General features: G+C 35.7%; 2 protein-coding genes across 2 annotated transcripts in view; both read right to left on the minus strand.

The window, feature by feature from the left end:
* Positions 1-18106, minus strand: part of LOC126825693 (galactose-3-O-sulfotransferase 2) — a 95144-nt gene that overhangs the window by 27478 nt on the left and 49560 nt on the right. The gene's annotated exons all lie outside the window — the stretch shown is intronic.
* LOC126825717 (galactose-3-O-sulfotransferase 2) lies at positions 145-17013 on the minus strand. The gene is made up of 3 exons (XM_050555489.1): positions 16905-17013; positions 9340-9470; positions 145-3054 (listed from the first exon to the last, which is right to left on the minus strand). Exons 2-3 carry the CDS (start codon positions 9387-9389, stop codon positions 1923-1925), a joined length of 1182 nt encoding a protein of 393 aa, XP_050411446.1. The 5' UTR covers positions 9390-9470; positions 16905-17013; the 3' UTR covers positions 145-1922.

Below are 18106 nucleotides of genomic sequence, written 5' to 3' on the forward strand. Positions count from 1 at the left end.
CCCCCATCTTCGGATGGTGGGTTGAGATAGCCTAGGCCTCTCATCATATAAATCCAACCCTGCTTCGGCGGTTCATGACAGTTAAAGAATATTTTTGTGGTCTTTCAACCCCCCATTTAAATAATAAATAAATAAAAAACCAAATAATTTGAATACCCCATTATTATTATTATTATTATTATTATTTATGTGTTACATAATAGAAAAGTAAAAATACAATTGATAACGTTTAGTAATAAAGTAATAAAACAGTACAAACAATACCCTGTACGAAAACCAATAACAACAACTGCCTAATATGAGATAATAAATAAATAAACAACCAAATAATTTGAATACCCCATTATTATTATTATTAATATTATTATTATTATTATTATTATTATTATTATTATTATTTATGTGTTACATAATAAAAAAGTAAAAATACAATTGATAACGTTTAGTAATAAAGTAATAAAACAGTACAAACAATACCCTGTACGAAAACCAATAACAACAACTGCCTAATATGAGAGAGAGAGAGAGAGAGAGAGAGAGAGAGAGTTTAACGTCAACCCGACAAAAACCAGGTCATTTCGGGACTAACACATGCTTTAATTTTATTTCAATAGTTCGCTAGCGGGAAGGGGTCTTTAGCAGTGGGAGGACCCGTAGAAAACCCACGAGGTTGGACAGGCAACCCTACTTCTTGTCACGTACAGCCGAAAATCACAACCACACAAGTTGACTCAATGACAGACCTTAAGATACAGTGCGCGATTTACCTAATATTGAAACAGTTATATGAACAAGAACGTGTATAATAATATAAAAACACTCAATAACAGTTACCAAGTATTAAAACGATAATAAAATAACATTATTAAAAACAATAACAAGACCCTGCACAATGTTATAAAAACAAAATATCACTCCTCACGAATTGAAAAAATATACACTGTTATACTGATATTGTTCACTTTTAAATCCAGGGACCTGTTTCTCGAAATCTTAACTAAAGATAAAATCCAAATTTTAGTAGATACTTCAATTTTGATTGGCTAAGCACTAAAATCCATCTAATATTATCCAATAAAATTACTAAAATTTGGATTTTCGTGAAACAGGCCCCAGATATTGTTTACTAATGGAAGGTGCTCTATGCCAGAGCTCCATCTGCCTATTGCAGGTCTTTATTGTGGCTTCAAATGTTACATAAATTATTATTTAGACATTTTTCACACGCCAAGCGTATAATTAACTCTCTAGAACATCGGATGGCTGATATTTAAATGGATCAGAACACCTGTGCGTAAGAAACTAGCGATAAAATGGATTAGAACACCCGTGCGTAAGAAACCAGCGATAAAATGGATTAGAACACCCGTGCGTAAGAAACCAGTGATAAAATGGATTAGAACACCCGTGCGTAAGAAACTAGCGATAAAATGGATCAGAACACCCGTGCGTAAGACACTAACGATAAAATGGATCAGAACACCCGTGCGTAAGAAACTAGCGATAAAATGGATATGAACACCCATGCGAAAGAAACTAGCGACAAAATGGATTTGAAAACACGTGCGTACGAAACTAACGATAAAATCGATAATCGATACTCATAACTTCGCCTAGAACAAAGAAATGTGAATGAAGTTTTCAGTACATTCATTTTCATTATCTATTTTTGAACTATTATAGAAAGAACGTCCAGCTCTTTATCTAAATTTTACATTATGCTTTTTAAATTATTAAAGCAAGAATGGTCAGCTCTTTATCCATATGTAATAGAACTATTATAGCGGGAACTCGCAGCTCTTTATATAAATCTTTACATAATGTATCTTTAATATAATTATTATAGAGAGAACTGGGAGCTCTTTATCTAAATCTTACATGATGCTTCTTAAAGTATTTCAGTGATATAATGATGGTCAATACTATTTTTGTGAAGAATCAGCGTATAATTGCCACTGGCGTTTCTGTAGCAATCGAACAAGGGGGAATTCTATTAACTGCATAAGACGGCACTCATTAGGGTCTACAAGAAAACGTTCGTTCCACGAGGATTTAGGAATAACAAGTGACTTATCTCCCTTTTTCACAAATGTACAATAATCTCTAACAAGTTTAAGAACCAGTTTAAATTGATGTAATTCGTGTAAAAATCCGACACCATTTTTACCCATTTCACCAAAAAAATTACCCTTAAAATGTTCGTAAAACATGGAATCATTTTTATATGTATTTAATACTTTTTCTCGGTCAGCAGGACTTACAGCATATCCCTTATTTTTAAAGTTCTTATTTACTGTCATATACACAATGTCTTTGAAAGTCCAACACAACTTCCGTTTTAACAAGATCAACGATTCGTCGAAATATTCTGTCAGCATAATCATGTCGAATTCGTTGTCCATTTTTTCAATAAATTTGTCGATGCCCAACCTGCTTCCATAAAAATTGTAATCTCGTAACATATGTGGAGCACTGCTAGGATAAGAACGGAAGATGTAAGGGTCTGTTTTCATCTTTTTTTCCAATTTTATTCGTATGTTTTTGTTGTAAAACACATAAGACGCCTGTCGTTCAACGGGTTCACGCAAAATACCCAGGATGAAGGGATCATTAGGAATAAGCGTTTGAAACATGCGTTTATCAAAAAATGTTTCTACGGCTAGTATATTATAATTTTTTCCTGGAGACACTGGGATAATTCTTTCGTTGATCTTGTTATCCAGTCCACCAAGAACCCAGAACTGGGTTGTCTCGTTCTTATTGGGAAGGATAACGTTAAGATTGTATCGTAGTGCAAACCTGTGTAAAATGTTGGACATTGTGGTGCTCCCACATTTATGCACCTTTAAAAATGCAACGTTATTTCTCCGCGTGGTACACCGTTCGGTTGTTCGCGCGGAAGGTGTGTTTGTTCGTGCGGAAAGTGCGTTTTTTTGCGCGGAAGGTACTTTTGGTCGTGAGGGGGTTGCGTTTGTTGGTGCGCAAGGTGAGTTTGTACACGTGCAACACTGTAGTTTAGATCGATATCGTATGGCAACTACAGAAATCACCAGCCTGAAAAGAGAATATACAAATCGTTGACAAACAAACTTTTGAAGGGTGACCTTTCCCGGTCTTCATTGGCCCGGTTATTAAAGTACGGCGTTCAACAATTAAAGTTTCAAAATGTTACAAACCCACACCGCCTGTCGACAGTTAACAAACCCACACCGCCTGTCGACAGTTAACAAACCCACACCGCATGTAGACAGTTAACACCCCCCCCCCCCCGTAAAGTAGACAGTTTACAAACCCAAACCGGGTGTAGACAGTTTACAAACCCACACCGCCAGTAGACAGTTATCAAACCCACACCGCCTGTGGACAGTTAACAACCCCCCCCCCCCTCTATAGTAGACAATTTACAAACCCACACCGCCTGTAGACAGTTTACAAACTCACGCCGACTGTAGACAGTTATCAAACCCACACCTCTTGTAGACAGTTAACAAACTCACACCGCCTGTAGATAGTTAACAACATCCCCCCCCCCCTTGTACAGTAGACAGTTTACAAACCAACACCGCCTGTAGACATATTTCAGTGCCAGGGTAAAACGGTTCTACGTACTCTGATATTAACATGATGGTAGCTACTGGGGATTCCGCTGCAGGAAGGGCCAAACCAAACGACCGTAAATCTTAAAAGGATCGAGGGAATGAACCTCCCGAAACTATTTTACGATTTGGAACCCATTTTGCTTTTACTTATCTATCCCTTGCCACTCCTTAGTGGTCTAGAGCGAGGAATGAAATGGGTTATAACATCCTACCTTTCTTAATGACATAACTAACGAAGACGGGCTTACGCTATGCACGACATTTTACTTGTCAGGGGTTCTTGTACGTACTCACAAGGGGGTTGGACGGCCGAATGTCGCCTGTCAAACCTCGTGGGTTTTCCCAGGGTCTTTCGGTTTCCTCCCACTATTAATAAAGATCCCTACGCGCAAGCGAATTATTGAAATAAAATTAAACAATATGGTAGTAACGAAATGACCTAGTTTGTGTCAAGGGACGTTAAATACATCTCTCTCTCTCTCTCTCTCTCTCTCTCTCTTTTACGTACTCACCAACGTGACTACGGGACCTTGGTCTTTCTCTTCCATCCGAATGAATAGACGCTGTTGCTTGCTAGACCCCTCTCCTTACACCCATGAAAATGAGAAACCAAACAGGACAATTTCGAGGAACCTTCTCTGCCAACACGGGATCGAACCCCTACACCAGTAGGCTTAGTGAGACAGCGTTTTAGTCACTAAACCACTATGGCTAACTCTATGGAGTGAAACCCTCGACAGCACCCTACTCATTAAACCACCGTGGCTACCTCTATGGAGTAAAACCCTTGCAGACATCAAAATTATTAGGACGGACCCCAAGGAACTTTTGAAGCTTTTAGCATATTCCAGAGGAACCAATTATTTATTATTCCATAGCGCAAGCGAATCACTGATATAGAATTGAACCATATCTTAGTCCCGAAATGGCCGAGTTTATGTCGAGTGGCGGTTAAACCCCCTCTCTCTCTCACTCTATCTCTCTCTCTCTCTCTCTCTCCCTCTATCTCTCTCTCTCACTCTATCTCTCTCCCTCTCTCTCTCTCTCACTCTATCTCACTCTCTCTCACTCTATCTCTCTCTCACTCTATCTCACTCTCTCTCTCTCACTCTATCTCTCTCTCTCACTCTATCTCTCTCTCTCACTCTCTCACTCTATCTCTCTCACTCTCTACTCTCTCTCTATCTCTCTCTCACTCTATCTCTCTCTCTCACTCTCTCACTCTATCTCTCTCACTCTCTACTCTCTCTCTATCTCTCTCTCACTCTATCTCTCTCTCATTCTCCCTCCCTCTCTCTCTCCCTCTCTATCTCACTCTCTCTCACTCTATCTCTCTCTCACTCTCTCTCTATCTCTCTCTCTCTCTCACTCTCTCTCACTCTATCTCTCTCTCTCACTCTATCTCTCCCTCTCTCTCTCACTCACTCTCTCTCACTCTATCTCTCTCTATCTCACTCTCTCTCTCTCTCTCACTCTATCTCTCTCTCACTCTCTCACTCTATCTCTCTCTCTCTCTCACTCTATCTCACTCTCTCTCACTCTCTCTCTATCTCTCTCTCACTCTATCTCTCTCTCTCACTCTATCTCTCTCTCTCACTCTATCTCTCTACTCTCTCTCTATCTCTCTCTCACTCTCTCTCTCACTCTATCTCTCTCTCTCGCTCTCTCACTCTATCTCTCTCACTCTCTACTTTCTCTCTCTCTCTCACTCTATCTCACTCTCTCTCTCTCTCACTCTCACTCTCTCTCTCTCTCACTCTCTCTCTCTCTCTCTCTATTATTTTACTAATTCTATATCTGTTGAATAACGAACTACAAACTAGTTAGTTGTTTGTAATTCGCCAATAACGAGCTACAAACTAGTTCGCGGGTCGTTATTGGCGAACCACGAACCACAAGCTAACTTCACGTTGCTAAAAATTTTGGTGTTCATTGGAGGACCCAGAAAAAACCTACGAGAGGTTGGACAGGCGACCCCACTCCAGTTGGTTCAATTATCATACTTTAAACTATATAAAAACTATATATTTACACATGGATTATAAACTTATAGGGGTCCCCCTTTTCACTAGCCAAACTACCCCAACAAATCCCGTCCCTCCCCCCCCCCCCCCCAATAAAAAAATCAGATCGATAAAGTGATCACAATATCAGACGATATCTGGAATGACATCAAATGGGTTTTTCCAAAAGAAAAGACACGTGGCGTAGCACAAACACCGACGTTCTCCATTGTTATTTTACTACGGCTACTTGTAATTTTAGACTAGTCTACGGAGGGTCTGGGAAGGTTGTCAATATTTGACGTAAAGTCCATTGCCCATTCGTAACCGGGAGTTTGGTTTTTAATGTGGTTGATTATCCAGTCTCTTTAGCCAAGTAAGAGTTGCGCCCCAACAATAAATGGACACAGATCACTAAAGATTTCCCCATTGACTCCAATGTTAATTCTCGTATCTTAGACCGGCTCTTACTTTTTCCCAAATTTTCGTTGGGTAGAACGCTTTCTACCACAGATGGAGCAACATGTGGCAACCACTTGCCCAAAAGCACGTATGAGGTTCTTCATGAAAAACTTGAGATACACAAGCTGGAAGTAGAGACAAGTAAACATGCAATTTCAGGCCCTACATTTCAACGTAGCCAACCTCTCAACTCTTGTATCCTTCCGCATCAAAATTATGAATATTCACCAAAACCTGGCAGAAAATGTATTTTCAAACCCTTTTCCTCAATTCTACACCAAAAAGTCAACAAAAATCGCCATGCAAAAGGGGGGAAAAAGGAAAGGGGAGAGGAAGACTAAAAATAGCTTTGGCCCTTGTTTCGTGGGTGACGGCGTAGGAATATTTGGTGATCTGTGTCCTATATAGGGGTGAAACTTCAGGGATCACCAAAAGGCCTTTTTTATTTCCTTCCCATGTGTTCTGGCAACATGCCGGTGAAAGAAACTCAAAATCAAAGAATAACTGTAAAAATGATGGCCCTTTAAGTACACATGCTGCTTTATGTACACTGGTGCATCTCAGGTCCATAGGCATTTTGTGCTAAAATTTAAAAATCTTTCTTATTAAAGGCAGTATCTGAGTTCTGTGAAAAAATTAGACAAGTAACAAAGAAACTACATACAAAACACTCATAATTTGGAATTTTTTTCAAAAATATAATTTTTTACTGCCATGTGATGAAAAATGTACAAAATTTACATGTAGCATCTCTCAAAATACCAATAATTTTCCACTTTTTTAAATATCCGGACGGACAAGAAATATATTTTTAGAATCTGTGGACAATATGCAAACAGAAAAAATGCAAACCAGTTGCAATGATTGTAATATTAGAGATCTATACTGAAACATGTATGCCTACCCCCTGAACATGCCACTGATTGAATTAATCTAATCTATGGTTGCAGAACTTACATTACCAAAGGAATCTGTCTAACAGCTATGTTTTACCATCCCTGGCTAACATATAAACTAAAATAGGTGCAATAAATATGAATTATGGTTAAAAATAGGCCTTGATGAATGAAAAAAATGCCATATTTGGTCTATGATCACCCCTCTCTAACAGAAGGGTCACAGAATACACAATTTTCACAAATTTGGGAATATTTCAATGTTTCCAACATCTCAAACTTCAGAGGCATGTTACAAATTTGTATTGCAATCCTTGTGCTGAAGCAAGATGTCTGGAACTTTACATTAATTTCCTGAAAAATGAAGTCAAAAAAGTAGTCATGACAGACTTGACAACATAAAAAGAGGCCTGAAAAGGAGAAAAATTAACATTTTATTGTTTTATAGGCAACATAAATGCAGCAAACACCACAAATGCTGGATTTTGATAAGAAAATATTGAACATTAAACTGACATTTACACATCTACACCAGTTTTATATCTGGGTCTGGTCTCATTGGCCTGAAATGCCTCAGGGTTCTACGTTTGACTCTGAACAAATAAGGGTTAGAAATTCTTGAAATGCACAAAAAAAATATTTTTGGGTGAAAAATAACATTCTTAGCGGTAATTCAACCACAAATTCCAATTAAGATCATTTACATGTCAACACAGGTGCATTTAAATCCCTCAAAACACATTAATAGAAAAGGGTAGGTTGGGGCATTTATTGCCTCTCTAAACAGAATGATGGAGTAAAAAATGTCTAGAAAGGCTGGGATATTGCTTCCTACATGAAGGAAATGCAAGAATTTAATGTTTCAAAGGAGAAAAAAATGCTTATTCTGGGTAAAATAGTGGCAAAATTGAGCCAACCCCTGTTTTGAACATTTTGTACAAACCCATCTGCTGTACATTATTAACTCAGTGTTACCAATTTTAAATTTTCTGTAGGAAAGCTGGAGCTATTTCTAAACCTGACAAACATGTAGATCCCATCTAAGTTATATTAGCAAAGAAAATATGGGCATTTTTAGACATTTTGACTCATTTTAGTAGTCATGAAAATATTAATTTCTACATCCAATTGGGTGGAATCTCAAGATTTTTTGTGAATATTCCTGATTTTTAGACAAAATTTGGTGAAATTTCAATACTGTTCACTTTATCTGTGCTTTCTGAGACTGAATAAGCCAACATTGGGCATTAGAATATTTTACTTACTGTTAAAAATTCAATAAAAATTGAAAATTGAGAAATTTGCAGTAAAATCACAATTTTTCTTCAAAACTTTGATTTTTTTTTTTTAATTAACTTTTTTTAGTTTTTCTGTAGCCAAACTATTTTATTCATATTTTCTGAGAATTTAATCTTCATATTTTCAAAACTAAGGCATATCAGTGACAGCCTTATCACACACAGACAGTACACGGATCACTAAAGATTTCCCCATTGACTCCAATGTTAATTCTCGTATCTTAGACCGGCTCTAACTTTTTCCCAAATTTTCGTTGGGTAGAACGCTTTCTACCACAGATGGAGCAACATGTGGCAACCACTTGCCCAAAAGCACGTATGAGGTTCTTCATGAAAAACTTGAGATACACAAGCTGGAAGTAGAGACAAGTAAACATGCAATTTCAGGCCCTACATTTCAACGTAACCAACCTCTCAACTGTTGTATCCTTCCGCATCAAAATTATGAATATTCACCAAAACCTGGCAGAAAATGTATTTTCAAACCCTTTTCCTCAATTCTACACCAAAATGTCAACAAAAATCGCCATGCAAAAGGGGGAAAAAGGAAAAGGGAGAGGAAGACTAAAAATAGCTTTGGCGTAGGAATATTTGGTGATCTGTGTCCAAATACCATAATTCTTGTATTAATATAAACAAACATGAATCGTGACGACGAATTAGGATTAACTTTCAAAGCATAGATATGGCCCATGAAGAGAGACATTTTACAATAAAAAATTAAGAGTGTTAGATATTGAACTTGCATGCAATCAATTAATGGATTTTTTGAAATGACATTCTTAAATTAATTTCATGGGCGTAAACATCTTGTTTTAAAAGGAGTTACCTCCCTTAGACGTTGTTTATGACAATGTAATAGACTTATCTAGCCAATTTTTCTCAAATGTTGACAACGCATCCAGACTAATATTCGTAGTATATTTTTCTGGATGATAGAGACTAATTTTAGACTAACTTAACTATGGCGGCTAAATGATGTTCGTCTGATAACTTGCAACATTCATAGCAGATAAAAAAAAACATGAGCGCACGGAGTAAAATCTACCCGAAAAAAAATGCAAATGACGTTGTAACTTACACGCCACACAAGAGAAACCATGATGACTTTTTGCGTAGAAAACGCTCCATTGGGATTCTTTTTACCGTTACCTTTACACCAATCAAATACGTTGTAACATAAAACTTTCACCTTTTCACCAATCAAATAAGCTGTAACATAAAACAATACAAACAAATGAAATAAAATTGGGTTTTAACGTCCTACTATTCTGTTCAATCTGGGCTAATGAAGACTGGTGTACGCCATGTAGTGTGCTATGATTACGACCGTTTGAATGAAATACGTCAGCCAAAATGTGGTCCGGTGACTTGTTCTCCGAGGCCATTTTAACACTAATGAACACATGTGTGCCCTGACTATGCTAGAAATTTTGCCATGACAGTGGCGCTAAAACATGCGAATTTCAATACTCGAATTTCCTTTTACGGTTTTCATATGAATGACTATATGTCAGGCCCATAGCTATTGCCCTTTCCATTTGACGCAACGCGAAGCCAACTGCCGACGTGCCCATATCAGTATGAGCGCCCCACAAAACCGAGTGACATTGGTTGGGCTGTCCCCCCCCCCCCCCGCTGCCCCCCCCCCCCGCTAGCTACGAGCCTGTAACGTTTTTCCTTACCATGCCGTCTGTCCAAGCATCACTGACAAGGGGACACTACGCCGGCAAACACCGGGATCTCAGGACCTCACCAGCACCAACAACAACATACATTATATCTGAATGACACAACCATAATTTCTTCACCTTTAAATCCCAAAAGTTAGCGCAACATTTTGTACGTCCTTGCATAGCGATTTTTGTAGAATCGAAGAAAAGGGTTTTGATGAATATTCATAATTTATTAGTTACATGTTTACTAGTTTGCGTATCTCATAGTGAATCGCATACTTGATTTTGAGCAAGTGGTTGCCGCGTGTTTTTCCATCTGGGGTAGAAAACGCTGAAATAAAGTTGAACCATATGTTAGTCCCAGCAATGGTTTATTACACTGATCACTGAGTCAGGTATGGTCATAGGCGTTGGAGGGGGGGGGGGGCTGGACCTGATAAGCACGAAAAGATTTTGGGTTACAGACGACGTATAGGACCCCCCCCCCACCCCCTCCCGCCAAAAGAAAAAAAAAATCGTGATAGTGGGAACCTAGCTTTAAGACGGTTGTATTAACATCTTCTATTCCTGCTTAACTATTGTAACACGTCACTGCTTTGCACGAATAAAATAAATAGTCAGACCTTTTAATGCCGTCACGTGTGTAAATATAAAATAAATATTTGAGTAACGTCCTTGTTAAACAAGCCGGCCAATAATAATATACAATATAAAGAAGACGGTGTGTGAATTGTATACGTATGTATAACATCAACGATAAATATATGGTTGGTGTAATTCGTTATTTATACATTTGGATGGTGTCGTGGCTTTTAGAAAATTTTTACTGGGGGTGCTTTCTTACTTTCTTCTTAGCGTCAGCTTTCATCAAGTAATCGTCTTTTTTTTACTACTTTAGACTGATTTAAAAGGATGCAAGCGGGGTTGTTTATCCGCTAGACTAGTACAATAATAAACTGTATAATTTGAGCTAGCGAGACTAGTAGAATGATAAACTGTATAATTTGAGCTGGCGAGGCCAGTAAAAGGGTTGAGACATAATCATGATTTTAATATAAAAACAAACACGCTAAAACTCTGATTTGGTAAACAACTATTCTAGAATTCTAATCTAATGTTTCCATCCGATGTTTAGTATTTTAATTAATTGTTATTAATATAGGACATCATGTTGTCTAATCGCTTGAGAATTTTGTTCTCTCGAGAGCACAGTGACCCCGTGAGCAAGTCTCTATATTCTTATAAAAATCAGACAATTATATCACAAATTAACAGTCACTATTCCTTTTCATTTAAAAAACATAAGATGTCTAAGGGAATCAAGAAAACAAATCTAGTTTTGCGCCTTGTTTTGCCTGTCCACTGTCTGCCCTTTCCGGGGTGTTATTAAAAAAAAACAATTATATAAAATAATCCTTCTAATGATTGGAGAAAATTTGCACCAGTTTTCGTAAAAGTAAAGCAAAAATAATTTTAAGAAAAACCATTCTTAAGATTAGTGACAATATGCATCAGTTTTCTTAAAAGTAAAGCAAACATATATATGGAGAAACTGAACCACCCTGTTACACACCGCTTTTGTTCTCAAGAGAGGGAGAGAGAGAGAGAAAGAGAGAGAGGAGGAGGGAGAGAGAGGGAGGAGAGAGAGAAATTAATTAGAATTACCAATTAAAATTTAGAATTATAAATTAAAATTAAAAATTATTAGATCAATTATTAGTTCAAATTAAAAATTATTAATTCAAATTAAGAATTATTAATTCAAATTAAGAATTATTAATTCAAATTAAGAATTATTAATTCAAATTAAGAATTATTAATTCAAATTAAGAATTATTAATTCAAATTGAGAGTTATTAATTTAAATGGAGAATTAATAATTGGAATTAAGGATTATTAATTCGAATTAAGATTTATTGATTCAAATTAACAAATTATCGATTCGAATTAAGAATTACCGATTCGAATTAAGAATTACCGATTCGAATTAAGAATTACCGATTCGAATTACTCTTCAAAATTCATAACTATTTTTTTTCAAATTCAAAATTATTTTTCAAAATTCAAAATTTATTTATCCAAATCAAAATTATTTATCAAAATCAAAATTATTTATCAAAATCAAAATTATTTTTCAAAAATCAAAATTATTTTTTAAAAATTCAAAAACCAAAACTATTTTTCAAAATTCAAAAAAGATCCCTTGACAGTTGAGTTCGATATAACAGTAGGCCGTAGTGCCGCTGTCCGGGCAAAATTTCCCTCATAGCAAACTGTATGGCGTATGCCCGTCTTCATTAGCCAAGTTCGGAGCAGAACAGTAGGACGTTTAAACCCCATTTCATTTCACAAATCTTTCAATCCTCTTTTCAATTAATACAACACAATAACGCCCTTGTTTACTTTATAACACATGAAGAGAACCCAGATACTTTCCTATTAACGTCAGCTTTCGTCAGTTAATTGGGTTTTTTTTATACTACTTCAGATTGATTTAAAAGGATGCAAGCGGTGTTGTTTATCCGTTAAACTAGTAGAATAATATAGGATATCATGTTGTATAATCGCTTGAGAATTTTGTTCTCTCGAGAGCACGGTGACCCAGTGAACAAGTCTCTATATTCTTATAAAAATCAGACAATTTTATCACAAATTAACAATCACTATTCCTTTTCATTTAACAAACATAGGATGTCTAAGGGAATCAAGAAAACAAATCCAGTTCTAAAGATTGGAGACAATTTGCGGTGTATTTCCGCGAAGGCGCAGTTACAGAGCGTGACCAAAATTAATCCTTCCCACGAAGGCGCAAATATCGACTTGTCGCCTTTCGTTTGAAGAGAGGCATGTTGCTATTAGGACCCAATTAACGGTGTTAAAGAATTTATGAATTTATGTTTACTCTGAATTTTATTCACCAATTGGCAACTAATGATTAAAATCATCAAATTATCCAAGTATTCAATATGAATCTTAATTTGGAGACGAGAGAGCGATGGGGTTTAACGTCCACTCGACACAAACTAGGTCATTTCGAGACTAACATATGGTTCAATTTTATTTCAACAACTCGGTTGCGTGCAGGGGTCTTTAGCAGTGGGGGGAAACCGGAGGACCCGGAGAAAACCCACAAGGTTGGACAGGCGACCCTACTCCTTGTCACGTACAACCGGGGATTCGAAACCACGCCAGTTGACTCAATGATAGGCCTTATGATACAGCACGCACGTGCTAACCATTCGGCCATCCAACCCCCCAATTTGGAGACGAACACAGAATGTAGGTCTACAAGTGCAATATAGAGAAGATGAAGAAATACAGAAGGTGGTATGGAGGTTTGCAGCTTTACCGATGGTACCAGTAGAAAGGGTAGGTATATTATATTATGTCTTGTTGTATTGGCCTTCGACTTCTCTTATTGGAGTAGACGTGGAACGTTTTGACCACTGTGGTCACCACATTGGTATTTGTTATCAAATTTATTTACCAAGCATATTTTACTTGCAGGTTGAAGATGTCTACCTTTACATTTTAGCAGAAATGCCAGCCAATCCAAAAGTAAAAAAATTGGCCGACTACATAACAAATCAATGGTTCGAGGGTTAATTTGCAACTCATCAGTGGGACTACTACGACACAGAGGAGCACAGAACCAACAACACTCTGGAAGGATGGCATGCGCGAATCAACATCCGAATGTTTTTGAAATGATCACATTTTTACAACAAGAACAAAATATTAATGAGATTAGAATCGTTCATTATGCTGGGGGACAGAAACCACCAAGGAAGAGATATAAATATGCTCAAATCCAAAGCCAGCTCCAGGAATTAAATGGAAGACACGAGGAAGAGAAATTGACTTTAGTCGATTATTTAGACAGGGTGTCTTATTTGGCGAAATTAAATTAATCTTTGTTATAGTGTAGTTATGTTTTTATTTCTTATGCCAAAAATGATGCTAAAATGTCGGTTAATTAGTTACATTGGGGATTATGAAAGTGTAAATTCTGATCATAACAATCTATAACACTATTGTTACGTTTTTAATCCCTAGGCTCTGGATTCCCACGAAGTCGTCCAAAACGACTTCGTTTAATCCGTTACAGTCAATAACTGCGCTTCGTGGGAATAAACCCAATTTGCACCAGTTTTCGTAAAAGTAAAGCAAAAATAATTTTAAAAAAACATTTCATAAGATAAGTGACAATATGCATCAGTTTTCTTAAAAGTTAAGCAAAAATATATATGGATAAACTGAATCACCCTGTTACACACCGCTTTTGTTCTCAAGAGAGAGAGAAAGAGAGAGAAGGGGAGAGAGAGAGAAATTAGAATTTGAATTATTAATTCAAATTAAGAATTATTAATTCAAATTAAGAATTATTAATTCAAATTAAGAATTATTAATTCAAATTAAGAATTATTAATTCAAATTAAGAATTATTAATTCAAATTAAGAATTATTAATTCAAATTAAGAATTTTTAATTCAAATTAAGAATTTTTAATTTAAATTGAGAATTAATAATTCGAATTAAGGATTATTAATTCGAATTAAGGATTATTAATTCAAATTAAGGATTATTAATTCAAATTAAGGATTATTAATTCAAATTAAGGATTATTAATTCGAATTAAGGATTATTAATTCGAATTAAGGATTATTAATTCGATTTAAGGATTATTAATTCAAATTAAGAATTATTGATTAAATTAACAAATTATCGATTCGAATTAAGAATTATCGATTCGAATTACTCTTCAAAATTCATAACTATTTTTTTTCAAAATTCAAAATTTATTTATCAAAATTCAAAATTATTTTCCAAAAATCAAAATTATTTTCCAAAAATCAAAATTATTCAAAAACCAAAATTATTTTTCAAATTTCAAATTATTTTTCAAATTTCAAATTATTTTTCAAATTTCAAATTATTTTTCAAATTTCAAATTATTTTTCAAAATTCAAAATAATTTTTTAAAAAAAACAAGCATAAATATGAAAAATAAAATTAGAAATAGGAAATCAGAAAAAAGTTCATATTTTAGCTTGCGTGTCTAATAAATTAAAATTATTCATCGTAAAAGTTATATTTTATTTGGTTGAGTAGTTTCTTTTAATTTGTAAAACATAACAAATTATGTGAAAATAATTAAGCTGTTACCAATTTTACACGAATAACATTTCAACTCCTGTAACTATTGCTTCATTTTAAACTTGTATCATCATTTGATGTGCAAAACTAACATTTATTACATCCAATAAATTAAAACTATTGATCGCCAAAGTGGTATTTTATTTTCATTGTAGTTTTTGTACCCCCTCTGGGGTTTTTAACATGTTTAGATCCTGGTTGTCAATGCTTCATCACTGATTTCAAACATATACCGTGGCGCGTAAATGAGGGTTGACAAAAACGTTCATTCTGTCCAGTTTTTGATCAAATTTGTGTCGTGTACATATTCAAAGTAGTTATTTCCATAATCTCATTTCAATATTTTGTTGATAACGAAAAAGGATACGATCTTCACAAAAATGAAGAGTCAAGGCGAAGAACAATCTAAGTCACATTTTTTGTCTTTTCGCATAAAAGACAAAACAGACTTTTGGACGAAAATGCTTGACGCGAACAGAACAAGGAGTGTGTTTAATTACAACTTCAAAATGATGTTTAATACGAATCATAATTACCTGTACAACAACTGACTTCCACTTTTCAGCCAAATTAAGGTCAAATAAAGGGAACGATGGGCTTGTATTTGTCCGGGAGGGGGGGGGGGGCATTTCAGAAGGGCTTTGTTCGATGTGACTCGGATCGTTTTTACCATGTTCCACAGAAAGCTTATACAATTTGTTACCAGATTGCGCCATTAACTGGGGTTCGGTGAAAAAGTGACTTCAGATAGTTCTTCCCCTGGACTCTTCAAATATGTATTTCCTTTTTTGTCTTATCACGCCTATTTTGTACTTTTTTGATCTTTTCAAATCAAATTTGTACTTTCAAGTTGGAAAGTCCTAAAATCGTTAATTTATTTTTTAAATTAATACAATTCGAAATGTTATCAAAGTGGTCATATTAAAATACATTTAGCCCCTAAAATTGAGTGCGTTGTTGTAAAGCTCCAATTGAACGGAATTGAACGATGTTTAGACTGATATTCGCTTTAGAGATTTAACTTAATATCGTTTTCAAGGGAATTCTAAATTCTTCAAATGACGCTTAGATACAGCCATGCTGATCGCCATTAAAGGGTGTTTTTCATCAGGTAATAGTAAATCGAGGGTACTGTCATGTATACGAATACTTAAGGGCACTCCAACCCGGACACTGTCATGTGTATGAAAATTGGGGGCACTTCAACCCTAACTCTGCCATTAAAAAAAAAATACTTGTCGACACGTCCTGTTTTAGAATTAAAACCAATGATTGTTTCCCATAGAACAAGAAAAGAAAAAATCTTAAATCTCGAATAAAAATAACTAAAATATTTTGGGGCGTAGAGGAAATTTAAACCAGTTTTATTGTTATAAGCAAACGCCCATCAAATTGATAGGTGGTCAATCCTCTGAATAGAAGAGAATGCAATTTGTGCAATAAGTCCTGGCACTCAAGATAATTCAACGTAAAGTCTCAGCCATCAATCTGGTTAATGGTAAATTCGCCCGAATTCTTCCAGCCTTGTTAATTAACAGAACACAGGTTTAATGGTAAACAATCACTAGTTTATTCTATAAGCACGACGTTTCGACAAGTATTCTCGTATCGTGATTGTTTCCCATAAAATTTGTGGTCCCTGAATGTGTTTCTCAATCGCTAAAATGCCACTGCAAGATTAACCTCTGTAGATAAAGAAAGCCCGGAGAAAACCCACGAGGTTGGACAGGCGACCCTATTTCTTACGATACAGCGCGCGCATGCTAAGAGAACTGGAAGATAAACGAGATTTAAAAGTTAATTATGTACATACCTTCCTGCTACATGTCGTGTTTCCTCGTCACAATATGTTCAACTACATGGCATTAGTTAAATCCACGTCACAAAACGACACATAATGGCCACACCCGACTGGGTATTTCACGATAAGAGTTTAACTCGGTAAAAAAAAAAAGTTCCCCTCTTCAAACATCAGGTCAATCTGTTGTTAAAGGTGCATCATACCGGATTTAGAGAAATAGCTGGTCGTTCTTGTTAAAACAGATAGGTCAATCCTACCTCGACCAAAATGTTACAGTAGGCCTTGAAACAAGGTTGTCATTATTCTGCATGGCGTCTATGGGACAATCTCGTTTTTGGGTGCAAAAAAGTGGAACTTTTAAATTCTTAGCTGAAAAACTATCGAAAGGCTATGGGCGTTGTAGCTGACAATAAACCCCATATTACATAGGCGTACGAGTCGGGAGGGGGGGGGGGCAGCTGCTCCCTAACTTTCAGGCAATCTGACTTTACGGGCAGACGGGTAAAGTGAAAACAAAAACAAAAATTATTATTTCATTAGTTGGCAAAATAAAGGGCCAGAAATCTAATAAAACACCCAAATTTACTTTTCTTTGAATTGAATACCACGAATTTTTACTGAATTGACTCTGGATTAATAATAATAATATATTGCATTTGATAATGCGCCACATCCACCCAAGTGAGTGCTCTGTGCATATTTTATTTCAACGAGAAGCAAGAAAACTTATAAACGTTTTCTTGCTTAGAGATGAAATAAAATATGTTATTCACGACAAAACGACAAATGTTCTATTTATTTTATAATTTTACAATCATTTTAGGTAAAAACAACTAGCCAGTGAAATAACACTTTTATTTCACTGATAAAACGCGGTATTTCACTACTGATCATAAAATAAATTTATTTACATGGCAAGCCTATACTCAACTCTCTCTAGGTAATCGAATGCCAAGAATTCAAAATATAACGATAGCTGTAACTGCGCTCAGAATAAAGTAATTTGAATTAAATTTTCAATATGTATTTTTTGAACTATTCGGACAAGAACGACCAGCCCTTTATCTAAATTTTATATAAAGCAGTATCACCATAGTCTGGATACCGAAATAGACTGGATATCCAATATGATAGGCATATGAGAGCTGTGTCAGTGATGTGAAATCTGAATACGTTCCGCCATATTGTATGTAACCATAGGTAAAATATAACAA

The sequence above is a fragment of the Patella vulgata genome, chromosome 1, assembly GCF_932274485.2.
Source record: "Patella vulgata chromosome 1, xgPatVulg1.2, whole genome shotgun sequence".
In the NCBI taxonomy this organism is placed as follows: domain Eukaryota; kingdom Metazoa; phylum Mollusca; class Gastropoda; family Patellidae; genus Patella; species Patella vulgata.